The 27,042-nt window shown below is 55.4% G+C and overlaps 1 protein-coding gene across 1 annotated transcript; it reads left to right on the top strand.

The window, feature by feature from the left end:
* Positions 1–916: 916 nt before the first annotated feature.
* GRAP (GRB2 related adaptor protein) lies at positions 917–25,804 on the top strand. Its single transcript, XM_016196519.2, has 5 exons — positions 917–997; positions 8,278–8,375; positions 12,888–13,010; positions 23,406–23,574; positions 25,530–25,804. Exons 1-5 carry the CDS (start codon positions 920–922, stop codon positions 25,713–25,715), a joined length of 654 nt encoding a protein of 217 aa, XP_016052005.1. The 5' UTR covers positions 917–919; the 3' UTR covers positions 25,716–25,804.
* Positions 25,805–27,042: the final 1,238 nt, after the last annotated feature.

Below are 27,042 nucleotides of genomic sequence, written 5' to 3'. Positions count from 1 at the left end.
CCGGTGTCTCCTGCCCCTCCCGGAGACAGCAGCGCTGCGCTCTCCCACGGCCCCCACCCAAGCGTGTCAGAATCGCTACACCCACACCACTGTTAGAACAGACCTCGGAGCAAGGGTCAAGGTTTACTTGCAGTTCTTGTTTTTTTGTTGTTGTTTTTAATAACTATGTCTATTTTTCCCCCCGGTTCTTTTTCACCATAGGCTCTCTGTGCCACTGAAGGTGCCCCGTGTTCCTGAGCGGGGCTTGGGTAGATGAATGGAGCCTCCTGGGAGGAGAAGGAGGAGAGAGCAGCAGGAGAGGGACATGCATGCGCAGACGCCTGGGCAATGCGATGGAGTGTGCCGGTGTGTCCCCCAGTGGGGCTGAGCCCGGTGTCTGTTTAAAGGGAGAGTGAATAGCAAAGTACAAGTCTGGAGAGGTGTGTGGTGGTGCACCGGAGCAGGGCTTGGAAGGGCCTTGAATGCCAGGAAAAGAGCTTGGGGTTGATGTAATGGGCATTGGGGAATCATGGGAGCATTGGAGTTTAGAAAATGTGGCAGACAGATTGGCAAAGTAGAGGGAGTGGTTGGAACCACAAGATGCAGGCCTGAGCTGGCAGGATGGCCACTGGAGACCTCAGTTTTATCATCTGTAACATGGGTACAAGGAGAGAGACCCACCCCCAGGGCTGCCTGGAGACTCCCCAAGGGCTGTGCCTGGCCTCTGGGGTGGAAGGTGGGCTGGGCCTGCCCCTCCCTGTAACCCCCCCACTCCCTGACATGTCTCTGCTTCCTGTTTCTCCCTGTCAGGGGCAGTTTCAGTCTCGGCTTCAAAAGAAAACCCGCTCTCAAAACAAAGGAAGACAGTCCTCGACTGCAGAGGAAGCAGGAAGCTGCCAGCCCCACTCGGAGCCCAGCTGCGGGGCTCAGGGACAGCAGGATGGAGTCCGTGGCCCTGTACAGTTTCCAGGCCACAGAGAGTGACGAACTGGCCTTCAACAAGGGGGACACACTCAAGGTAGGATGGCCAGAGTGGGCTGAGTGGGCCTCCCGTGGGATGGGGAGGTTAAGAACCAGGCGCCGAGGACAGCCCCCCCAAAAGAGGTCAATTTTGGGAGGAGGACAGGCCCAGCTTCTCCAGTTATCAGCTCGGTGGGTCAGGACAAGCCATCCCTTCCCTCTGAGCCTCAGTCTCCCCATCTAAGAGATGGGGAGGTCATTAATGATCCTTCCTTTGGGGGCCATTGTGAGGATTCAAGGAGTCATTAGCACAGTGCCTGGCAGAAGTTGGTTCAACGCCCAATTTCCCAGGGATGAATTTGCGCAAACAGTTGCTGAAACAAGAGGGGGCGCGGGGGGGGGGCACAAGAAGGAAAGGAGGAAGTTCTTAGAAAAGTAATAAGTACACACATTAACCTACTGGGGTGAAAATAGCTCTGATTTAAGTGTTAAGAATGAGCTTCCCAGCAGCATGGAGAAAGGGAAAAAGGTCTGACCACAGCTCACGTCTTCTTGTCTAGGCCTTTTTAGTGGACGTCTGCTTTCCCAGGGTGGTCTAGGCAGAAGGGCCTGCGGGGTCACTCTCTGGAAATGTCTTCACTTGCAACATTGCTTGGGGGCTGGTTCAGGAGTGGCCACGTGAAGACTTAGGCATGGGAACTGCCATTAGTTGAGAAAGTCACTGCCCTCCCTGGGCCTGGGTCTTTGCACCGGAGCAGTGGGCATTTGACTAGATGTCCCTCCACTTTGAGCCCTGGGTCCTACTCTTGGACCAAAGCTTCAAGCACAAGAAGGGACTGGAACTCCCATTTGCTGCCACCCTGCTATAGCCAATCCCAAGCTTAGCCATGTACCTGGGATCCATTAAAGCTGCTGAAGTGGGAGGATCGGTGCCCCCATTTCACAGGTGACTAAACTGAGGCACAGGGAGGTGACATGACTTGCTTAGTATGGGGTCCAATTTGAACATATGTCCTTTGACTCTGAAACTGTCTGTCCCCTGTGAGGCTGAATGGACTGGGCTGGGAGGTCCCTCAAGGGGAGACTCAAAAGGAACCATGTTTCCCAAAAGGAACCATGTCCCCTTGAGGGATCCCTTCCCCCTTTTCTATTCCAGGATGCCGGTACCTGTGTACACCTGGGCTGCTGGGTGGTGGCCCCAAGGACATGTGGCCAGATGGAGACAAAAGCAGGCCTAGTCTCAGGGTGGTCTAGGCACTGTCTGTGAGCACCAGTCTAGTGCAGAGGCCTTGTTTATCAATCTGAGAGCAGCCTGAGGTCTCTAAACCCAGATTTTGAGGCTTGAGAGGGAGTGGAACAGCCAGGAAATAGAAGTGGGGCGGGCGATGGGCTCCAACCGAGGCTCAGAGTGATTGGCCAGCAGTGGAGAGGGTGGATCAGGGGGGTTCCCAAGGCCACTGTAAAGACTGTAACATCCCACTGCTCCCCAGACTCCTGTGCCCACCTTTCCTACCCCAGGGTTAGTCATTTTCCATTAACCTTTGCTGTTAGCCAGCCTGGTGCATTTGCTTCTAACAGGTTCTGGCTGCTAAGGAAGGAGTGAGCCCATGAGGGCAGGGAATCACGCTGGAGCCGCAGGACACAGAGCGGTGCCTGGCGCATAGTAGGCTTCCAGTAAGACAAGGGAAATGTCGAAGGAAGAAAGGAAGGAAGGGAAGACGGACTAAACTGTTAGCAGAAACGGGGCACCCTTCCAGTGGGACTTGCACCTCCTGTGGGGGAGGCCGAGGAAGGGACTTTCAAGCTCAGAAAACGATGGAGGAGTGAAGGCAGTAGGAGGGGCTGTCTTTTCCTTTATTTGTTCCACAAACACTTGTTGAGCTATTTTTTCTGGTTTTATTGAGATATAGTTGACATATAAGATGGCATTTATTTAAGGAGTACAACATAATCATTTGATAGAGTCTGTATTACGAAACGATCGCCACAATGAGTTTAGTTAAATTAACATCCATCACCTCACACAGTTACATTTTTGTCTCTTGATGAGAACTTTTTTTTTAAGTATTTTATTGATTTCAGAGAGACAGGGCGAGGGAGAGAGAGAAACATCAATGATGAGAGAGTCATTGATCTGCTGCCTCCTGCACGCCCCCAACCAGGGACGGAGCCCACAACCCGGGCATGTGCCCTGACCGGGAATCAAACCTCATCTCCTGCATCCTAGGTCAACACTCAACCGCTGAGCCACGCCGGCCGGGCCTTGATGAGAACTTAAGATCTACTCTCTTAGCAACTTTCAAATATGTGGTACAGTGTTATTAAGTGTAGTCACCATGCTGCACATCACATCTCCAGAACTTATTTATCTTATAACCAGAATTTGTACCTTTTGACCCCTTAGCCCATTTCCCCCGCCCTACACTCTGCCTCTGGCAACCGCACTCTTCTCTGTTGAGCTGCTGAGCCCCTGCTCTGTACCAGGCATGGTTCCAAGTGTGCAGGATGCAGCAATAAAAAAGCAAAGTCCTTGCCCTCCTGGGGCTCATTCCGGAGGGTACGTGACACCTCCAGGTGCTAAGTGGACTGAAGAAATCCACGTAGGGGGTGGGAATGCACAGTGGCCGTGGGTTGTCAGGACAGTCTCTCAAAAGACATGACATCTGAGCTGAGACCCTGAGGATGAGCAGGAAGCAGTCATGCAAATAACTGAGAGCCCTGGGCCGGCGAACCTCTGGTACAAAGTCCCTGAGGCAGGACCCTGCTAGTGTGTGTGAGGAACTGAAAGACCGGTCTGTGGCTGAAGAGCCGTGAGCGGGAAGGAGGTGGTGAGGGCTAGGCTGGGAGGCAGGCGGGAGGCAGGACCTGTGAAGGGTCTGGATGGCGTTGTGAGTATGAGGCGTGCTCACTGAGGGGTTTCACCAGTGATGTTTTAAAAAGATAACAAAGGGGCAGGAACAGAAGCAGCAAGGAGCTGTTGCAGTCGACTGGGTAAGAAATAGAGGTGGCTTAAACTAAGAAAATATGTCAAAATATTAATGTTCTTTATATGAGAGCTCTTATAAATCAAACAGCATAATAAAAAAATGGGCCAAAAAAAAGGAGGAACATTGCCAAAGAAGCAATTCAGGCATGTGCCCAGTCTCACCAATAACAAAAGATGTACAATTTAAAGCAAGCCAGTTTCCATAGCCAGATCAGCAAAACTCTATCTTAAAAAGTATCTCCAAGATTGTTGAGGGTGTGGGAAGATGGGCACTTTTCCATGTGGGTGGTGGACAGGTAAAGTGACACAATCATTTTGAAGGGTATTTGGGAACCATATAAAAATCTCATGCCCTCAGGCCCAGAATTCTGCTTCTGGGAAACTGAGATGTAATCCGAGAGGCCCGTGAGTTCACCCACGAAGGGCTCCTGGAGCGCGCAGCATGCCCAGGCCTGGCCTCCGAGACTCAGCAGGGCGAAAGCAGACCCAGCCAGTGCTCGTGCAGCTGGTATGCTGGGCCGGACAGGGGCACAGGCCAGGTAAGTAAGGGAGATGGAGAGCTTGCCAGGTAGAGACAGTGCCGGGAGGACAGTGGACAAGCGGGGAGGGGCAGTGCTATGCAGAGTCAGCCCAGACTACCCGCTTGGTGACGGCACAAAACGTCATACAGCCCTAGAGGTGCTAGTTTGGGAGAGTGTTTAATGACATAAGCGTGCTCATGAGGCAATGTTAAGTGGCAAAAAAGCAGAATGCAAATGTTTGTATACAGATCAACTCTAGACAAGTAATCAATAAATATTAATTTTGTGGAGGGAAAACTGACATTCACACACTGGGTTTGTGCCTGGAAAAAAGGCTAGAAAGAAATGTCCTGATAAGCGAACAATTGCGGATACCAGGAGGTGGCCGTGAGGAGGTGGGCTCTCACTCTCAAGGTTGCACAGGCCAAATCCTGCCTTTATTTCAGGTTTGGATGGATATCTTTTTTGCATTCATTTAAAAATAGGCTTTATTTTTTAGAGCAGTTTTAGATTTACAGAAAATCAAGAAGATAGTACAGAGGGCTACCCATCTGCCCTGCACCCGGTTCCCCTGTTGGGAACATCTTGCACTGTTAGCATGGTGCATTCATTACATTAAACATCAATACTGATACATTATTATTAATAAGATCATACTTAATAAGATCATACTCAGAGTTTGTGCATTAATTCTTATTTTTATAACATATTGTCTTAAAATACTATTTATCTTGACTCCTGAGTTTTTTGTAGCTCCCTTAAATTTTGTTCCTGAGGTGCCTTACCCACCCCGCACTAGTCCAGGGCCTGCTTCCTGTAACAATAAAAATGTGACTATGTCCCCTCTTCCTCTCCTGGTCAGGGCCACAGTGTGTGGGCCTGGTGGCCAGCCCTTTCTGAGCAGTGCTGAGCTGGAGTCTGATCTCCACGACCTGACCCTTTCACTCATTCAGTGAGCTTTCCTGAATGCTGGCTGTGGACCAGGCCCTGCCACAGCAGTGCCCACCAGACACCTCCCCACCCCCACCCCCCCAAGCCTCTGGGAGCCCACAGTGAACAAATCTGAGCCCTAGTCTTGGAGAAAAGCTCTGTGGCATATTGACTCGCTCTGGACAAATGGTCTCAAACATCATTTCCCTGGAACAAGAGCCCTCTCCCTGATGGGCCAGGCATTCCCGGGGGCACAGTACCTTGCTGCTCCTGGCTGGAGGAGGGAAGTGGGTGGTAGCTTCACTACCATCTCTCCAAAGATAACCTGGTCCCCAAGACCCAGACTCGACAAGCCTACGGCTGTCTTGGCATCTCCACGGGGAAGGCCAATGGCACCTCAGACCTCATACAGGCAACCCTGAGCTCCGCCTACCTGCTGCCCCACAGCCATTCCCTGTCAGCATCTCATATCTACCCACCTCAGGGCCTTTGCACTGCTGGTTGTTTCCTCTGCCTTGCACACTGTCCTCCACATCTTTTCATGTCTGGCTCCTATCATTTGGATCTTAGCTCATGTGTTGCCTCCTCAGAGAGGTGTGTCTGACCCCTGTTGTAAATCTCCCTGCCCCCAACCAGACATCCTTCATCTATGGTACCCTGTTATATTTTCCAGACCACCGGCCACTACATTGTTGCCTTGTTGACTTGTTTCTTTCCTTTTTTTAAAAGTTTTTTCCTTTTTATTGAATTTATTGGGGTGACACTGGGTAACAAAATTATACAGGTTTCAGGTGCACAATTTCACATCATCTGTACGCTGTATTGTGTGTTCACCGCCCCAAGTCAAGCCTCCGTCCGTCACCATTTATCCCTCCTGCACCCTCCTCCGCCCCCACCCCCAACCCCGGTGTCCTCCTGTTTGTATTATCACCTTTGCCCACCAGAATGTAAGCTCCTTGTTCCCTGCTGTACTGCTAGAGCTTAGCATGGTGCCTGGCACACAGTAGGTGCTCAGTAAATAGCAGATGAGCAGATAGCAGTCTTTCTGTCAGTAAAGGGAGAGCATGAGGGGAGAGAGATGGTGAGAACCCAGCCCGGGTAAATAGCAGGTGAGCAGTGCAGAGCAGGTGCTCAGGGCGCAGTGGAGTAGGACAGCGTCCTGGGTGGAGGGCACTGGGGGGCAGAGGCTCAGGGGAAGGCCAGGGTGGGGCAGCTCGCTCTCTCGTGGGAAGTCCCAAGTCTCAGAGGCCTGGGCTTTTGAGCCACTTTCACAGTAAGGATTCAGCTCATATAAACAATGGGAACATTTCTGGGCCCTCAGAAGGAGGCAGTAGGAAGGCGTGAAACAAGGCAGCAATTAGATTCCATGGATTCCATCCCACGGCGCTGGACCTGAGCTCGTAGGCGCACTGCTCTCAGTGCGGCCGCAGACATGCCCGCGGCACCGGCGAGGAAACAGGCCACGGCCATGGAGAGCCAGGGCCAGACAGAGGGAGGGAGCCCCAGGCTCAGGGCTTCTTCTTCGAATCTGTGGCTTTCATTTTCTAATAAATTGGGAGAATTGTTTTGTTTCGTTTTGTTTTCAGCAAAAGTTTTCCTGAGTCAGCCACCTGCTTCCGTCTGTCCCTGGGGCTGCTGACCTTGTCCTGGCGACAGGGCAGGAAGGAAGGGACTCAACAGAGCTGGGCGGGCAGACAAGGGGGTGCCTGCTTGTGTGGGCCGGGCTCGGGCCTGCACCCGCGGAAGCCAGTCCCAGCTGTCTGAGCGACGCCTTCGCGCACGCCTGCCCCAGCCTTTGCTCTCGCGGCGCCCCTACTTGGGATGCTGTCCTCTGTCCAATATTTTCTCTCAGCAAATATCTCGCTAAGATTGAGCCAATGTTGGGACCCACTGCAGGGCTAACAGGAGAGATGCCCTCCCAGGCTTGGGTCCCGCGATAAAGTGGGAGGCAGCGTGAGAGTGAAACCTGGCGGCTCAGGGTCTCCCTTAGACCGGCCCGGCGCCCACCGGCCGTAAGGGCCCTGCCTCGCCCGCTGTTGGCCCGGCTCGCTTCCCCTCTCCGGGTCCGTTTCCTCATCTGTGAAACAGCCTTGGGTGGTGATGGCCTCAGGCGGCTGCATGAAAATCAGGCTGATGCGTGGAAATCTTGCCCAGAGAAGGGAGGAGGGAGCCCCAAGCTTCATGCTGCACCCATTCTGCAGGCCTGGCCCGCTTGTCCCACAGCCACTCCCACCCCAGCTCTGGCTGTTTCGGTTCCTCTCAGCCCACCTGTGGGGCTACAGAGGCCTCATGCCAGGGATGGGGAGCCCCGTGACCTGAGCAGGCCAGGCCTCAGCCTCAGCCCAGCCCAGAGGTCTTCCTTATCTGCTCCCAGTGCCTGATTGCCACCACCTCCTGCTGAATCGTCCCCCCTGAATTCAGACTGTAAGGGCTGTTTAAATGCAAATGACTCGAGGTGACCACCACTGGGCGCTGAGCTCAGGCTGAGGCTCCCTGACCTCCTTGGGACTTCTGACCGGCACCCCATCGCTTAGTGCCCAGGGCACGAATGCTGTGGGACCCCCATGCCTGGGGGCACAACCCAGGGACAGAAGCACCCCAGATTTGCCCCCAAAGACCCCACAGTCTCTTGGGGATCTGGTGGCAGAGCCTGAGAGTCCAGCTCCAGTCCCACCAGGGGAGCTGTGACCCTCCTGGGGACAGGCTATCCTGGGACTAGGGAGCGAGCAGGACTATGGAATTGGACAGGGTCTTTGTGACCTTGGGCAGCCCCCCCCCCCACTGTGAAATGGGCCCCAGGGATAACAGGTGAAGTCTTCAGGGTACTTAAGCACTGGGCCCTCAGCAGGTGATAGCCGTCTCTCCTGGGTGACTGAGTGGCCGTGTCTCTCCTGTCTGCAGATCCTGAACATGGAAGACGACCAGAACTGGTACAAGGCTGAGCTCAGGGGCGCCGAGGGCTTTATTCCTAAGAACTACATCCGAGTCAAGCCCCACCCGTGAGTGGCCATCACCCCAGCCCTGCGACTTCAAGGCACCCCCTCCCTCACCCCTGTAGCTGAATGTGCCCACCCAGGTGGCTGCGCTGCCTGGTGTGTCCCTCAGCACGAAGCCTCCTCATTCCCAGCCTCTGTCCATCTGTCTGGGGCCCCCAGGCTCTGCTCCAACAGGGACAGGGGATGGGAATGTGAGGACCTGCCCAGAGTGGTGACCATGTCAGAGCTAGCCCAGGCCACAGACTGAGGACATGGGACACCAGACAGTGTCCAGGAAAGCCCTGGACAGGAGGGCCCTTGGCTCTCGGCTGGCTGGGCCACTGGCTGCTGTGTGGCTTTGGGCAGGTCTCTGCTCTCTCTGTACCTCAGCTCTCCTATCCATAGCACAAGGAGGGCTGAGGCTCCAATCCATGCATGATTCTAGAGCTTTCTCTAAGAGGCCATCTCAGCCCTGTGTGAGGGTGGGGAGTCAGGGTGGCAGTGGAAGGGTGGAGGGGTGTGCAGGGAGCAGACACTGTGGGCTCTGCCTTTGGGGTGCATGGGAGAGCTGGACATTGGCCAAGCAGAACCTGAGATCAGGGCCAAATGGGACTTACGTGTGGGGCCTAAGGAAGCTCCGAGTCAGGCTTTCAGCAGGTGCCATCCAAAGCCGCTGCCCTGAGAATGGCGGGGGCAGGGCTCAGCCCCAGAATAGGCCTTAGTGGCCAAGAATCTATGGAAAACCAACTATCTATGCATGAAATGATGGCCAAGCTAGCTCCAAAATATAGCTTTTTATTCAGTCATTCACCAAACACTAGCCATAGCCCAGGGGCCTCGCCTGGATGGTGCAGGAGACACATGACGAGATGCTGGGGTCAGAGCAGCCCAGTCCTGTGGGAGAGACAAAACAGAAAGTGCAACACGAGAAGGCAGTCAGCACTGAGGCAACCAACCAAGGAAGGTTTCTCAGAAGAGGTAGCAATGAGTGAGGTTTTGAAGGATGTGTAGGAGTTAGCTAAGTAGAAAAAGAGAAAGACATTCCTGGAGGAGGGGACAGGGAAAGCAATGAGGGAGAACCCATGGCAGTGGGACTGGCAGGAGAGCCTCAAATGCCAGGCCCAGGGTGGAGGGGAGCCCTGGAGGCCTTTGAGCGGGGGGTGGGGGGTGGGGACTGGGTCAGATATGGAGGCAAGTGACAAGGCCAGGCAGGCTGGAGGGGGCAGACGGGGAGTCATGACGTCTGTGTGGCTATGGGATGAAAGGGGAGGGAGCTGCCGGGCTACGGTGGGGCCTGAGAGTATTTTCTCTTTGTCTTCTATGAGTTATTTCCAAAACTGCCACAACCTCTAACTTCATGTGCTGGGGAAGGCCCCATTCCACCCAAGTCCCCAGGCACTCCACCTAAGCTCCAGGCCCCCCAGCCTCCCTCATAGAGGCTGCAGCCTCCAGCTGACAGCTTGGGCTGCAGCCCTTGGTTCCAGGGCTGTGTGAGATTGGGCAGGTGTCTGCCCCTCTGGCCTTAAATTTTTTCTGTCAGTAAAGGGCATGAGGGGAGAGAGGTGGTGAGAACGCAGCCCAGGGCCACAAGCCAAGCTCCCCAGGCATCTACAGGCCAGCAGAGGACAGGCGGGAGCCATCACTGTGGGTTGCCAGTCAGGGAGAGGTCTCCAGGTGCCAGCAATACCCTGGCAAAGACCGGGCCTGCAGGGCCCATGGCTGCTGAGAGGCCCTGAGCAGAGGGGAGAAAGCTGGGCCAGGCCTATTGGGCAATGCTGGTGTTGAGGCAGGATTACACCAGGCCAGCTGGGGGCCATGGTGGTCCAGTCCTCAATGCCCCTGGGGCCAGCTCTGGCCACTTGGGTCTGGGACAGAGTGGGAATGGGGGTCAGGCCCCCAACCTACCCACCTGAGTCCATGCCCAGTTTTGTCCTTGGCTAACCTCAGTACTTGCCCTGGTCCCAAAATAGCAGTGGGGAAACTCCAGCTTAGTGCCTGACTCAGCCCATCAAGCCCCAGGGTGTGGAGTGGGGAGTCAGGGGTGGGGGAGGGCTGGGTTCCCCAAAAGCCTTGTTCCTACACCAGGCCCACTCTTTCCCTGAGAACCCACTATCACCCCCGCCTGCCCAGGGAGCCCCGGGGGGGAGGCATGATGCAGACCAGGTACCCAGAGCAGGGGCCATAAAGGCACCTGACCCAGCTGCATGGCTAATGGGGGTCAAGAGAACTGCCCAGAGGAAGGGCATGGTGTTCTGGGCCTGGAAGTTAGAGCAGACGTTTGCCAGGGAGGGCAGCAGGCGGGCCTGACCGAGAGATGTACAGGGGAGGGCTGGGAGCCAGCTCCTAGCGCAGCCGCAGGCAACAGGGCATGTGGCAGCACCCTCATTCTGAGGGCCAGGGCGCTGGGACAGGGACAGAGGCACAGAGAGGTCGAGTAGCTTGTTTAGGGTCACATGGCTGGCAGGAAGCAGAGTGGGATTTGCAGTGGGGTGCTGTGGGCCCCAGGCTACGCTCACCAGGAAGGGAGGTGGGGGAGCCCTTGAGAGCAGCTGGGGTTGGGGGAGAGTCCAAGGTCAGGGACTTGCCGTGCAACCTTTCAGAGAATCCCTGACCTCTGGGCCTTAGTTTCCACATCAGTAAAATGGGGGACTAGGCTAGGTGGCCTGGAGTGGAGTAGCTGGCAGTGGAGAGAGCTGGGCCCTGGGGCAGCGGGAAATGCTGGCTTCCCCACACCCAGGGAGGTGCCATCAGACGACCAGCCCGTCTCCCCTGGAGGGGGCAGGGCCAGCCTCCCTGGAGGGTGCGGTTGCAACACCTTTTGAGGGTGACAGCCACCCACACACTGATGCCTCCTGTGGGGTTTTGTGGGTTATTTGGAGACACCCAGGCCCTCAGGAAACGCCCACTTGGAGCCTGCTGGGGCCCTGCTCCCGCAGCAGGGCCTGCACCTGTGTCCTGCCGGGGCTTCTGGGGCTTCCGGGCAGAGGAGCTCCTGCCCTGCCCCCAGAGCCAGGGCCTCCATGGCAGCTCAGCCTCTGGCCGAGGAGCCTCCCAAACCCCAGAGACCCAGGCTGAGCTCTCCAGGTGGTTTCCTGGGCCTTCCAGCTCAGCTTCCCACTTGCCGCCTCCCCTCCCGGGGACGCCCGCCGCGAGAGGGCCCAGGCTCCACCAGTCTGGGGGCAGCCTTTGGTTGGAACCTCACTCCTGAGGGTGTGAGCTCCCACCGAAGCAGTGCCTGAAGTTAAGTGAGGACAGGGCTTTATTTTGGTTGGGAAGTGGGCAGGGAAGGAGCCACTAGGGCGTTAGTGCCACACCGCTGCCCATTCATCAGGCTGGGGATGGCCCAGCACCCAGGGTATTTAGGGCAGGGGTAGGGTTGGCTGTGTACCCACCTGCTCCCTCAGTCATCACTTGAGAGTGTTCCAGGGGCTCAGCACACAGGCCAAGTATGCTAGTCACCAGAAAATCCCTGGGGCAGAAGCCCCAGTGTTTGCATTCGACAGGGCTCATGGGACACGAGTGGGGAATGGGGAGATGGACAGGACACCGCCAGCATCTGCGGCTGCACCTGCCGTCCTCTGCTCTCAGCTCGAGGGCTCATCAACATCCTGAGACAGCAGAAAAAGTCCTGCCTCACATCTGCCCCAGGCCAAGCTCAGAGTCATAAGCATCCCCTGAAAGAGGGAACGGAAGCTTTAAAGGAAATGGAGGGTACAGGCACTGCCCTTGGTCACCACGGCCTCACCGGGAGACTTTGGCTGCTCTGGGCCTTAGTTCCCACCCCCTCCCCAGGCAATAAAGGGGCTAGGCTAAAACCCTGGGGCTGGGAAGCCAATCAGTGACCACCTGGACCCTTCGAGGGTGGGAGGCCAAGTAGGCAGGGGTTGGGGCACAGGCAGGAACTGCCCAGAGCCATGCGGCAGACAGGCAAGGCTGAAAGAGAAGCTGGATCCCAGCCTTTTACTCCCAGACCCTGGGGACGGTGGGAACCTTGCAAGACTCTAAGCATTTATCAGGCACTTTCTGTATGCCCAGTTCTGTTTGGTTAGCAGGACAAGGGACTTGTACCTGTGAGAAAAAGTCCAGGTGGCCTCAGTCTGTGCATCTGTGAAATGGGTATAGGATGAGATCCTTCCTCACTAGATCAGAGCTGCTCTTGTTTTTGTCATCGTTTTTATTTTATTTATTTTTTCACTTTTAAGACCCTACCATCTAAAATGGAAAAGCTCAACTGGGGTTGGCTGGGTGGAGGTTCACTGAGTTTTAACATTTCTGTTTTCCTAGTGGTATGTGTTTCCCGGCATGGTGGGAAGGGATTGGGCCTGGGAGCCAAAATGCCGGGATTGGTTCCCAGCTCCTGCCTGCCACAGCACATAACCTTCGCCGCTCTGTGCCTCAGGTTCCTCATCTGTAAAATGTGGGCAATCACATCTCGTGCATTTTGGGCCCGCTATGAGGATCAGCGATGTTGAGCACCTGGCACCGAGAATGTGGCCTGGCCTCACCACTGCCTTCACCTGTGCCCTCTCTCTGCAGGTGGTACTCGGGCAGGATTTCCCGGCAGCTGGCCGAAGAGATTCTGCTGAAGCGCAACTACCTGGGCGCCTTCCTCATCAGGGAGAGCGAGAGCTCCCCAGGCGAGTTCTCCATCTCGGTGAAGTGAGTTGTGACCCTCGGCAGGGGCAGGGCGGCAGGCAGCAGGCAGCATCTGGGCTGTGTCCGAGGGCGAACAGCCTCAGGCCGAGGCGGCAGTGACCGCGGCGACGGGCGGGGTAGGGAAGGACCACCCCCCGGGTGTGGCCGGGAGCAGTAAGGATGTGCTTGGAAAGCAGTCTTGGGCTGACTGCAAGGCCTCAAGTGCCAGGCTGGGGGGGGTGTGGACATTATTCTATGGCTAGTAAGGAACCATCAAAGGCTTTTCATCAGGGGAGGAAGAACGATGCCGGTGGCTTACGTGGTGGGAGAGACTGGGGACAGGAGACATCAAGGCACTAGGGCAGGTTTTCAGGGTATACTTCTGACAGGGTCCTGCTGTTACCGGAGAGGGGACCTGGCCCTTAGCAGGTCTGCCTAAGGCTGGCGGTGGGCGGGTTCTGGGCTTCCTGCAGGAAAGATTTCACAAAACAAGCCCAGGTGATTTTTTTTTAAAATCCTCACCCAAGGATATATTTTCCATTGCTTTTCAGTGAGAGTGGAAGGGGAGGAGGAGGAAGGGGGGGGGGAACGTCGATGTGAAAGACACATCAATTGGTTGCCTCCCACACGTGCCCCTACCAGGGCCAGGGATCAAACCTGCACCCGAGGTACGTGCCCTTGACTGGAATCGAACCCGGGACCCTTCAATCTGAGGGCCAATGCTCTGACCACTGAGCCAAACCGGCTAGGGCAGTCCAGGTGATTTTGAGAGTGTGTTTATTAAATCTGGGGACAGTGAAATCAGGAAGGGCCTAGGATAGAAGCAGCAACAGGACAGCCTAGGTGGGGCTGCTTTGGCTCCCTAGAAATGTTACAGGAAAGAAATGAGCCAAGGTGGGGCTGCTTTGGCTCACTGGGAAGTCAGAGAAAAGGGGGCCTCAGAGACAGGACAGGTCATGCAGTTAGCGTGGGACAAGCTGCTGCGGCCCATTGCTCCCTGACTGCAAGTCTTGTGGGGCCCCTCAGGGTTTAGGAGATGCACGCCTGTGGCAGAAGTAGAGGGGGAAAGGAAAGGCATGGACTTGCTCCCAGGAGAGAGAGCCCATGCTGGGGCCTCTGTTTTGAGGGTTTTTAAAGGCTGGGAGTTTAGGGGTGGTCCCAGGGGAGGATCTAATAGAAATTCATCAGTTTTCTAGGTGCCCTCTTTCTGGGTCGGGTCGTGGTCTCCACTGATTGGTGGGCGCCAGGGCAGGGGGTCATTAGTCAGTGCAGCTGGTCGTGGTCTCTCCTACCTGGTTTTGCTGCTTTTCTGGGCCTGGAGCTGAAAGATAACCGAGGCCTAGATGTTATCTCTGGGGAGGTGACCTTCTGTATCTGCTGTAAATTGCTGGGCCAGTTTGTTCAGCTGTCTGTCTCAGTTTCCTCATTCCACTTGCCAAGAAATTTTTCTAGCTTCTTACTATCCTGCCTCTCAACTATATTGTGACATAGTTGAGGGGATGGACCCTGGGGCCAGGCTGCTTGGGTTCAGATTCTGGCTCTGCCACTTCCTAACCTTGGACAAGCCACTTAACCTCTCTGTGCTTGTTTCCTCACATGTAAAATGAGTTATTTTAAGGAATAAATGAGTCAATATATTGAGAACAATTAGAATAGTGCCTGGTGCCTGCCGGGCGTGGCTCAGCGGTTGAGCATCAACCTAGGATCCAGGAGATCATGGTTTGATTCCCGGTCAGGACACTTGCCCGGGTTGCGGGCTTGTAGCCAATCAATGATGACTCTCTCATCAATGATGTTTCAACTCTCTCTCTCCCTTCCTCTCTCTGAAATCAATAAAGATATATTAAAAAAGACAAAAGGAAAAAAGAATAGTGCTCTGGCATTAAGGCAAGATGGCTGTATAGGAGTGCCTGCTTTGTGAAAGGCAGCTCCTCGGACATGGTGTGGCAGCCTCCGGGCAGCATAGAACCCAGTGCCAAAGGCCACGTGGGGCAATGGAGGGATTGAGGCTGGAGGTTAGGAGCAGGCACAGGAGTGGGGGCGAAGGGGTCAGGTCTGTCGTTCCTATCTCCGGTGTCTGTGTGAGAAGGGGAAAATTCCTCCTCTTTCCCCTCTTAGTTCTTCTGGCTGGTCAAATAACTAAAATGGCATGAGACAGGCCCACAGGAGAAAACAGTCAAATGTGATTACCTGTGTACGTATGGGAGCTCCAGAAGCATATGGGACCTGAAGTCAGATGGGGCGGTGAGGGCTTACATGCCATCTTGAGCTAAAGAGAAAGGAAGGTTGTGGTTTGGAACTTCAACGGGCAGGAGAGAAGTTCACATGGAAATGGAAACCCAAACCTCTGGTACATAAATGTTTGCTGGGCCATCTTTAACAATGGGATGCAGAGAGGGCTTTGGCCAAGTTCCTCTCTGTCTCTCACACCTCATTCATATTAAACCCTAATTATCTACGGTGACGGCCCACTTCCCGGAGCAGGTCCTCTATCTAAATTCTTTTAGGCAGTTTGAGGAAATGTCAGAGGTTTCTCCTGAGTCTTTTGTTTTTTAAAAATAACCAGAGTTTGTGGTGGCAAACTCTGTTCCCCTTTACCTGGGCCAGTAGGATCTAGAATACTCGTTGAGTTACATGCCCTGTGCCAGGCTATCCTAGGGACTGGGGAAATGACAGTGAGAAAACCAAAGTTGCTGCCCTTGTGGGTTTCTGTCTCAATAGGGGAGATAGTGAACAGAAAGCAAATGGATACTAGTACAGCCTCTCTGAGGAGGTGGCATTTGAGCAAATCTCTGAACTGGAAGTGGAGGCTGTCCAGGTCCCAGGAAGGAGGACCTGGGAGGAGAAACTGTCAGAGAGGACAGCAAATGCAGAGGCCCTGAGGTGCAAAAGTGCTTGGGATGCGTGGAACCCACCAGGAGATGGCATGACTAGAGCAAAGGGAGCAAGGGGGACAGGGGTGGTGGTTACAGTCAGAGAGCCGGGCCCCACGGTCCTGACAAGGAGGTCGGCTTTATCTCAGCACGATAGGGAGCCATGGGAAGGTTTTGGGCAGGGGAGGTATTAGCTTCCATTTGTTAGCCAATCCTTCTAGCTGCTGTGAGAAAAAAGCAGGAATACTGGGAGGCCAGTGAGGAGCCAGGCGGGAGGTGATGACATGTGGGACTATGGTTGGGGCTGAGGGGATGGAAAGTGGCTGGGTTGGGGGGGTGGCATAAATCTGTGAAGTGTGAACCACCAATGATAGCAACTGTTAGGGCGGCTGAGGGCACTGGGCACAGAGTCTACATGGAGGAGGTGCTACTGTGCTGGCTTTTACTGTCAGGGAGTATTGGGGTGGCCAAACTGCCTGTTGGAAGGGACAAGTGGTAGATCCTGGAGCTCATAGCATGGCCTCTGGGCGGTGGTGGCTGCTCAGTGTATTGCTGGTTCATGCCAATGGCTCGATGATTTTCCAAAGGATAAACGAGCTCTTCCATAAAGAGCTCGTGGTGGTCTGTGACCAGTACATTGGGACCCTGTGAGGTGGTGATCTCCCTGTCTGGGCCTGGAGGCACCTGCGTTGGGGGATTGCTATGCTCAACTTGATCACCTCCACACTATGTCACCAGCCATTGCTTTCTTCACTTCCCTTTTCCCCTGGGAACAGCCTGGTTATCCCGAGGGACAGGAATGGCTCTTACCCTCTTCGAGCCTCTACTTCTCCATATTAAAAATGGGAGAACTGTAGGTGTGGTGGGGGGAGGGATAGTGTGAGTTCCTGGCCCTGACTCCCTCTCAGGATGGTTGTGAGCTTCTGGAGTACCCCCATCTCACCTCCCCACCTCCCAAGCCCTGCCGCCACCTCCCACCCAGTTTCCTGCAAAAGCAGGAAGTGGTTCTTTTCCACGTGCTGGCTGGCCAGGTCATCTCCTGGGAATCGCGCCCACCAGGTGGGCTGGGCTGGCTTTGAATGGCACCTGGAATTAGCTCCAAAGCCCAAGATCACCCAGCAGAGCAGGGGCACGGGGAACTCACTGGGACAGCCTCTGAAGCCTGAGCTGAGAGGAGGTGGTGGCCCTCCAACTCCCCCACTGGACTCTCCCTGCTCTGCTAACAAATCAGGGTGCCTGGACTTCCCTGCAGTGCCTCCTGCACTGCCCTCTGCTGGCATCTCTCTGTAAGTGCGGCCAGCAGGGCTGGGACAGGGTTCACACCCAGACGCCTCAGCCTAGTCGCCCTGCGTCAACCAAGGAGGGGCCGGGCAGGGAGAGGAGTCAAACCCAAGGAGTGTGGAGGGGAACAGGCGCAGCCTGGCCTGGGGGTGTTCGCGATGAGTGAGTGAATGAGGGAAGCTCGCTGACGGCAGACCCATCCCGCATGGCGAAGGAGGTGACATCTGGATGGAACCTGAAACATGAGTAGGAGTTTGGTGCACAGAGGGGGAGAGGATGTGCCAGGCACAGGGAAGAGCGTGTGCAGAGACACGAAGGTGGGCCGTGAGGGGTGGGCTTCTGAGCAAGAATCTCAGCTCTGGTACCTACTGACTGTATAACTCTGGGCAGGTTACCCTCTGAGCTTCAGTTTCTCTTCTGTAAAATGAACATTTATGTGAAGTGTGCCGCCTAGCACATGGTAAGTGCTTAATAAATGCCAGTTATAGCAATTGTCATTATAGTAACCCTCCAAGGTCCACACAGTGCTTCCTGGCCCTTTCCCATGACTCCAGGGCTATTAGAGAAGGGGATGGCGTGGGGAGGCGGGAGCCGAGTGGTTGTCCTGGCTTTGCTTGGGACCTGCTATGTAATCCCTGGCAGACCCCACTCTCTCAGCAGTAAAGTCCTCATCTATAACATGGAGACAATCACCCGAAGGCCGTCCAGGAAAGTGATGGCTGTGCAGACTTGTGAGTGAGGGCATTTCTGTCCTCACTGGTGTGGCTCTTGGGGACTCTCACCCCACTGTGCGTGGTATCTCCTGTACACTCAGGCCAAGCCCCATAAAGCTGTCAGAAGTGGGGTTTATGGGCCTCATGAAGCAACAGTGGCCACGGCTGGCTGGCCTTTATGAGTTTACAAAGGGCTACCCCCGCCACCTCCAGAAGCACATCGGAGCTGGCTGGGGTGCCAGGCCTGGACTGTGTAACTTTTGCCACACCCTTCAGTCCAGGCTGCTGTGGACACCTCTGTTGCAAATGACAATTTGTCCCCAAGTGAAGTGTTTTGCTTCCTGTCAGGCTAGAGGTGCCTGGAGTCAATGTGCATATTTGCTCTGCTCCTCTGGACACCAAGCACCTACTGTACCAGGCCTGGCCCAGCTGCTGGGGATTAAGCCACAAACAAAAGAGAACAAAGCTCCTGTTCTTTAGGCTCTCATGTTCTACCGGGGTGACAGACAATAAATGGTTAGTAAACCATACTAAATCTTGGAAGATGATAAAGACTCTTGGGAAAATGAAGCAGGAAAGAAGTGGGGGACACAGTTTTAGACATGCAAAGACAGGGAGGAATTGATCCCAGAAACAGTTTTCAGGTAAAAAACAACAACTGAAGATCAGAGAGGTGCCGTAACTTGCCCAAGATCACATAGTAAGGAATAGCAGAGCTGGTGACCATTGTCTGCCTGTGCCGTCAGACTTGTTCCACGCTTCCACCCACCTTCCCTGAGACCCAAAGACCCAAAGGCCCAGCAGGGGTTTGTCCCCACCTGCCCCCTCCCAAGGTCAGTTTGATTCCATTTCCAGGGGTTGCCCTCTGTGGACTCCCCAGACCTCCCTCCCCCAGGCCCAGGGGAGCTGCAAGTAGAGGGAACTGAGCCTGAGTACAGATGACCCCTGAATGGGGAGGGACAGCTTCAGTGCAGAAGCCCTGCTGGGTGAGCCACCCTGAGCCCCAAGAGGGAAGTGCAGCCCGAGGGGGTCTGAGCCTGGGCGTGAAGCCTGCGGCAGTACAAGTACCACCCCTCCCTTTACACAGATGGGAAAACAACCTAGAGAAGGGCCAAGCCTATCAGAGACCACCCCGTGGGCAGTTAGCACCCAGGCCTCTGCCCAGGGCCGTCCTGGTGCTCCTGATGTTACCCCAGTCTTTTATCCTCTGGGCTGCCACTGTCACCTTTGCTGCAGCTGCCACCAAGCCAGAAAGTCCTGCTGGGCAGGACTGGATGCTTCTAGCATCAGGCCTGACTTCATCCTTGGGGCTTTCTGGACAGCCCAGGAGCCAGCCCAGCCCCGCATTCACCTGGGTAGGTGGGCGTGGGGGTCACACACAGAGACAAATACAGCCATGGCTGCTCAAAGAGGGATGCACACATACAGTCACACACACACCCCAACACAACAGAGACAGATACCTGGACACACAGGCCAGGACATGCACACATGCCCTAGGTGCTGTCCACTGTCCTGGACCAGCTCCATGCCCAGGCTCAGACCCCCTCTGGCTGCACTTCCCTCTTGGGGCTCAGGGTGGCTCACCCAGCAGGGCTTCTGCACTGAAGCCATCCCTCCCATTCAGGGGTCATCTGTACTCAGACTCAGTTCCCCCTACTTGCAGCTTCCCTGGGCCTGAGGGAGGGAGGTCTGGAGAGTCCACAGAGGGCAACCCCTGGTTAAGGGGCTCTCAGACTCCTTGAAGGAATGCTAAGGCCAAGACCAGGCAGAAAAAAGGGAAAAAAGTTCCTGGCGAGAGTCCCAGGTGAGGGCCTGGATAGTCTGGGAGACAGTGTGGCTGGGGAGAGAGACTGCCCCAGGTACGGAGTCCTTGGGGTCATCAGATGTATGTGGTCACAGATCAGACCAGAGACTGGCACAGCAACAGAGGCCCACTGGAGTCACACAGCCTTGGCATTTCCAGCACAGCTGCCCCTGGCTCCAGGCAGGCCCCTCTCCTCTCCGCCCTGCTCTCCTCACTGCAGAACAGGAAGTTTGTACCAGGTGGGAGAAGGGACAAGACCTTCCCTTTACTGAATACTATGCATAGACCTGGGGCCGGAACATGCAAGCTCCCCAGACTTGAGAGTTCTTGAATTCTCAGGTTGGAAGGCTATAGAATTCCTGGGTCTCTTGCCCCTTTCCCACGTCTCATCGCCTGTTCTCTACTCCCTGGCCCTCCTATATGCTCAGAGAATGCTTTTCTGTTGTTTTTTTAAAACAGTTTTGTTGATTTTGTTTTTAGCAAGAGAGGAAGGGAGAGGGAGAGAGAAACATCGATGTGGGAGTGAGACATTAATTGGCTGCTTCCTGCACACCCTCTACACGGGATTGAGCCCGCAACCCTGGCATGTGCCCTGACCGGGCATCTAACCAGGAGCCTTTCTGAGCCACATGGGCCGAGGCAAGAATGCTTTGTTTTGAATAACTTTCCAAGTACCTGAGGATAACCTTCAAACACCAAAATGTTCAAAGTTGTGGTCATTTGAGTTTGAGATCTTTTTTCAACCTACCACACCCTTGTCTGCCCTCTTACCCAGAGGAGAGGAGCCACCCACTCCCCAGGCTCCTCCTCGGGGCAGCACCAAGTCAGGGCCTCCTGCCTTCCCAGCAGGGAGTCACTGGGGTACCTATTTCCTGGCTTCTTGCCTGCCTGGCTGTTGGTCTCCTCACTGCTGCCTGGTTGATACTTCTCTGACGCACGACAGCCAAAGCCAGAAACCCGTCACTTGGAGGGACAGGACACTAGAAACTCACTGGGCTCAGAGACTGCTTCAAGGGAAGTCTGTGGCCTCTGGGAGCCTCAAGCCAGACAGGGAAGGAGCACTGTCCACGTGCCCTCCCTCTTTTCCATCCCAGGGACATGAACAGGTGTGTCCACAGCCAACACGAACAGCTGGTCACCTGAGAACAATGCTTGCTGATGGCACACAAGTGGCCTTGTCTTGGATTCAGGGGTCATTGCTCCACCTGGTCACAGAGCCTTGGGCATTTGTAACCTCAGTGCTGTGGTGGGAACTGACTCGGTGTGAAGCTGAGTCACCCTGAGAGCTGGACACATCCTAGAGCGGGTACTGGGCCTGCTTCAGGGTCCAGACTCTTGGGAGGGCTGAAACCGCAGCTCAGAGCACCCAATGAGCACTTAAGCCTTGGGTTATGACACTCCATGACCCGAGTCCAGCCTCTCCCAACTGGCTAGACCCTCGGGGACTGCTCCTGCCTCCCTGCCCTTTCAGTATCTAGTATGTAGGCCATTATTAGCAGTTGGTTACAAGGCTGTACAAGGGCTGAGAAGCCCACAAAGTCTCTGACTGCAGCTGGGGGGTCTGAAGCAGCTCTCAGAGGTTGGGCCATTTTACCTGGGCCTTGACATCTGAGTAGAAGTTTGACTCAAGAAGAATTTAGAGGGAATAGTATATGCAAAGGCCTGGAGGTGTGTTTAAAGGTGGAGAGAGAGGTTCTGTGTGGTTTGGACCCCTTGACTTGGTCAGGATGGGGGAATCCTACTTTGCCCTCTGCCCCCCAGACCACGCAGTATTTACCTTAAACAATTCTTTATCTTAAATCTTTAATTTTAAACTTTTAACAGAGCAGTACACCAGCCCCAGGATGATAGGTGCAGGGATGGGGCAGAAAGTAGCAGGCCTTGGCAGCTGGGGTGACAGACACCGCACTCCTGCTCAGGCCCCGGAAACGCTCGGATTATGACCTGCCCAGCAGAACTGGGCCGTGGGCTAACCCTGGCTTATAAATGCACTGTGTCCAAAATTGTTTAACAAAATTTAAATTTAGAACCTGAGACTTTTTTCCTTTTTACTATTGAATTTCCAGATCAGTGTTTCTTTCTCATTTAGTCCCAAACAAAATGAGAACACAGCCTATAGCTGAGGAGGCCCAGGGGCCATCTCCCCCCCAGTGGCCACCCTCTGTCCCAGTGCACACACCTGACCATGCCCAGAGGCCCCCAGGCTTTCCCAGCTGTCAGTCCCACCAGCCACCTACACAGCGCACCCTCCTGTGGCAACTTCCTAGCCTGGCTTCTTCCTGGTGGGGACCTGGGGCTCTTTGGTGCTCCCCTGTGGCTGCCAGGCTGGCCAGGTGGGCTCTGGGCAGCCATGTTGGTGGCACCTGCACAGCCTCCTTCACCTCCCTGTGGGGAGTGCATCAGCGCCCCCGCCCCGCCATTGGGCAGGTGAGGACCCCGAGGCCCAGAGAAGTGAGCTGACTGTAGAGCTGGGAAGGGTGCCTTTGATTTGGCCAGGCAGAGAGGCCAGGAGAATCACAGCCCAGATAGCAACACAGAGGAGTAGGGCTGGACTTGGAATGAAAGGTCTGGGACGGTATCGACATCACAAGTGGAATCAGTATCATTGGTGCTGTTATACAACGACTGCCAGTCAGGGAGCACTTTAGTGACACTTGGCATGTAGGAGCTCAGCTGTAGCCCAGCTCTAGACTTTGTTGCTGTGTGACTCTGGGCAGGTCAAGACTGCACTCAGGGCCTCAGTTTCCCCATTGTAAAAAGGGCCCTATTTGTTCCTCCTGGCCACCCCCAAGCAGGGAGGAAATCACAAAGGGTCGAGCTACCCATTGTCCTGACCCAAACCAGCACCACCTCTGGCCTCAATCCCGTGTGGCCTGTCCTGGCGTGAAGTACGCATTGTGTGGGAAGGCACTGGGCAGGTCCCTCCGGCCAGCCCAAGCCAGAGCAGGCTCCACCCCTGGCCAGTTTGGGAGAGGCAGGCTGTGTCCTTAGCTGGGCTAGAGGCATGTGAGAGGATTTTGTGGTCGTGGGCTGGAAGACTGGTCGAAGGCTAGGGCCTCAGAAATTATATTAAGGAAATGAGGCTGGACATGTAATCAGAGTCAAATCTTGAGTCTGAGGTGTTAAGATTTTATCTCAAGGGCAATGGGGAGCCATAGACGGTTCTTGAGGTGGGTGTGGGTGGGAAGGACACAAAGCATCCAACATGCCTAAGCTCCTCTCACACTGAGTGGCTTTGGTCTGAGTCAGGGTGGCCTTAGAATTCACTCCTCAAGTGACTGCAAGGGCTGGGAGGGGACAGGAGGGAGAATGTGAAGGCTGACAGGGACATTAAAGAGAGAAAATGCTGTCTGATCACCTCTCAGAGAAACCCATTTAATGATGAGCCACAGTCAGCATTTTCCGAGCACTTACCCAGGGGGAGGTATTATTATGAGGAAACTGAGGTTCAGAGAAGTGATTTGCCTAAAGTCACACAGCAAGAAAGTGGCCTGGTCCAGGGTCCACACCCTTCAGTCCATACTCCACTGCTAGGGGTACTCACCAGGTCTCACATCAAGCCAGATAGTGGGGCCTGGGACTACCCTCCCCACCTGAACCTTCTCCTGAGTCCAGGTCTCACCAAGAAAAAGAAAGGCTGGGTTCCAGACGGTGGGGAGAAGGGAAGACCCAGGGCTGTGTGGGCTGGGAGTGGTCCCTGGCTGCTGTGGGCCTGTCTCAGGTGACCATGGGTCCTCTCCCTCAGCTATGGGGACCAGGTGCAGCATTTCAAGGTGCTACGTGAGGCCTCGGGGAAGTACTTCCTGTGGGAGGAGAAGTTCAACTCCCTCAATGAGCTGGTCGACTTCTACCACACAACCACGATTGCCAAGAAGCGCCAGGTCTTCCTGCGGGATGAAGAGCCCCTGCTCAAGGTAGGTGGGCAAAGCCTGGGCCACGACACCTGCTAGGGCCAGCTGGCGCCTGACCTCCCTTCCCTGCCTAGCAGCCCCATGTCACGGGAGGAGGGACAGGCCAGAGTGTGCAGTTCTGTTCTGGGCACGGCAGTGAAACAAGCAACAGTGGGGACAAGAAGGGAATAAAGGAAGGAGCAGACTGGCAGTTCCATGGGGCAACTTGTTCTCAGTAGTGCATGGCACACAGTAGGTGCTCAATAAATGTTTGTTGAATTACTGAATGTACTGGCACCTACTGAGCCTACTGAGTGCTGCATACTGAACTGGGCTTTGCACTGGAAGCTTTATTGCCCCCATTGTACAGGTGAGGACGCTGAGGCTTGAAGAGTGATGTGACTCATTGAAGGCTACCAACTGGGTAGGCTCAGTCCTGGTTTCTGCTCTGGAGATGCTGGCCTTAGGTGGGGTGTGGGAAGTATGGGTGAGGTTCTGGTCAGACACAGGGTGTGTGTGGGGGGAGAGTTGGCCACCCCTTGTCCTCACAATAACAGCAATTTGCCAGCCAGCCCTTTCATCAGGGGCCCCGAGGAACAGCTCTCATTAGGATGACAACACCAGCTAATGGGGTTATTAACCCCAGTGTGCTATTTTCCCTGGAAGGGGGGTGTCAGCAAGGCCTGGGGCTGGAGGTCAGGCCCTGCAACAGCCCAGTTGAACTTGGCTCTGCACGGGGTACAGGGAGCATGGCCATAGTGGAGGCCTGAGGAGGGCTGTCGGACTTCTGTGGAGCAGCCCCATCCTGCCCTGCTCCTGGACCCCAGCTGCCTCGCCAGGTGTGACCTCAGGGCCAGTTCATCCCTCAACTGGGCCTCAGTTTCCTCTCTGTCCAATAGGATGAGCCCTGGGGTCTGATACTCCAGGGGAGTCAAGCAGTGCCTCGGGAGACCCCCATAGTGCCCCCTCAGTCCCACCAGGAGGCTCAGCCTCCTCAACCTGACCCTGGGGTCAGATCGTCTGTGAGCTCTCCTCTGGGCCTGTGTGTCCCAGACCTCCATCTCCTCCCCCTCGCTGCCTGGGCCAGCTCGGACCTTGAAGAGCGTGAGGGATCCAGGGTGGAACTGGGGGCCAGCTGAGAGCTCCCCCTCACCTGCCACCTCACTCTGGCCCAGCCCTGGGATCGCCTGTCCTGTGGGGAGATTCCAGAGCTGGCTCAGTCTCTCGGGACCCATGCCGCCTCCTCCTTCCTGGGCAGAGCACTGCTAATTACAGCCTGTCTGCTGATCCTATCGCCGGTCCTGGATGAGATTCCAAAGGCTCGGAGCAGAGACCCTGGCGGGGCAGGCAGTGCTGGGTGCTGGGCGCCGGGCACTGGGTGCTGGGCACAGCTGTCATGCGTCAGGCTGAGCCTGCAGAGCGCTCTCGTCGAGATGCCATTTGAGGGTGGGGAAACTGAGTCCCACGGAGGGCAGGGCCTTAACCAAGGTCACTTTGGGGCATAGATAGGACTGGAACCCAGGAGAGCTGGGACCAGCTCGGGGTGACATCTTCTCTCTCAAAGCCTGGCCAAGGGCAACTGTGTTCTTAGCTACATATCACTTTGCAGTTTATAAGACCCTGTGGCTCTTGCGGCTACAGGGCCTGGCGTCACAAGTTATCAAGGCTGTTGCAGAGCCAGAGTGATGAGACTCCAAGAGGGGCATGGACTTAAGAACAGCCCCTCAGGGACAACCAGGGCTGGGGACGCACCTCAGCCCCAGGATAGTCGTGTTGTTCTGTGAAGATGCAGGGTCTGTATGGCAGACGCCCAGGGTAGGCAGCTTAGGCCCATGGGGGTGGCCATTCACCTTGGCCTTGAGGCACAAGTGAGTTCAACCTCAATTCTGCCTCGAAAGTGTTGCCCTTCCCAGCTGGCAGTAGGTCGCTTCTCTTGTCAGGGCCCCCCTGGGGCCACTAACGACTTCCTTCGCTTGCAGTCACATGGGGCCTGCTATGCCCAGGCCCAGTTTGACTTCTCGGCCCAGGACCCCTCACAGCTCAGCTTCCGCCGCGGTGACATCATCGAAGTCCTCGAGCGCCTGGACCCCCACTGGTGGCGAGGCCGGTTCTGCGGGCACATTGGTTTCTTCCCGCGGAGCTACGTGCAGCCTGTGCACCTCTGACCAGAGCAAGGCCGGGGCCAGAGTTGGCAGACCATCTGTCCACTGGACATTGCAGTCCAGAGAGAGACCATGGACACCCCTCTGGGTCCCATGGGGCTCAGCCAAGGGCCTTGGACAGGCACATGGCCTCTGGATGCCCAACCCAGCCCCCACTGCTCCACATGAACTGGGACTGCCCCAGGTGCCCACAGCCAGCATGATGTTCAGTGCCTACCAGGCAAGGGGAGCTCCCACGGTTTCCTGCTGCCTCCTTCCGTCGGTCACCAGCTTTGTGACATCAGAGGGTGGGCTGGCAGAGACCCAGCCCACTCCAACCATCAGTGACCCCATCCTCAGAGAAGGTTCCACCCATTAGGGGCTCAACCTAAGAAACCATGGGCTTGGGTGGGTTCACCTTGGGTTGACCACCCACTGGGCCTGCCTGCCCCCTCCCTCAAAAGGGCCTTTGAGATGCTCTGGCTATTGGGGAGGTGGCTTCCGTGTAAGGGACAGGCAAGGGCTCAGAATACCTGTTGACCTGGATTCACTGGACAGACTCCAGGTGGAGACAACTTTTCCATAGCCCCACAATAACTTCAGGCTCCACGTGGACATCCAACACCCTCACCCCACTACAGGTACTTTGGGGAAGGGCTGGAGGCCCTGAGGAAAGGGGCTGTGGTGGTGGAAGAAATGGATGCAGCTGCTTCTTGAAATGGACAAACTCCAAAGGGCAAGCTCTGGACACAGCCACCTAAGAGGCTCGGTTCAGGCCCAGGTTCTGCCCAGACCCCGGGAGCCTGGGGGTCCTAACTACAGGCCAAGTGGGAAGATGGGGCCTGTGCTGGACTCAAGTACAGGAGCATCCAGAATGGGGTGGGGAGTCTGGGCGGGGCCCCAGCTTGAGAAAAGATAGGGTGTCCACATGGAATGTGCACCCAGCAAGGGGTTCCTAAGTAACACCTGCCCAGAGTCTGGGCAACTTTGGGAGCTGGAAGAGTGAGGGGAACTGGAAAACAGCTTTGAATGCCAGGCTGGTGGTGGAGGACAGTGAACAGGGAGGACAGTGAGCAGGAGGCGCCTGTGGAGCCAGGAGCACATGGGAGAGTGGAGGAGCCCAGGGAGGGGGCTGCAAGCCTGAACTGTGGGGGGCTCTCCCTCCGTCCAGGGGTGGCCTGAGACCCTTCGGACCCTGAGCTCTGGCAGATTGTGCTGCTCCTGACCTGGACCCACGCACTCAAAATAAAAACGGTAATACAGTGTAAGGATGTCCACCGAAATCCACTTTTCTTTCCACCATTTTTGAAGCCATTCTTTCCACCATCACATTCTTTTCCCCCATTTCCTT

This window comes from Miniopterus natalensis, chromosome 17 (genome assembly GCF_054644295.1).
Source record: "Miniopterus natalensis isolate mMinNat1 chromosome 17, mMinNat1.hap1, whole genome shotgun sequence".
Taxonomy (NCBI): domain Eukaryota; kingdom Metazoa; phylum Chordata; class Mammalia; order Chiroptera; family Miniopteridae; genus Miniopterus; species Miniopterus natalensis.
This window is presented reverse-complemented; position numbering and strand designations above follow the sequence as displayed.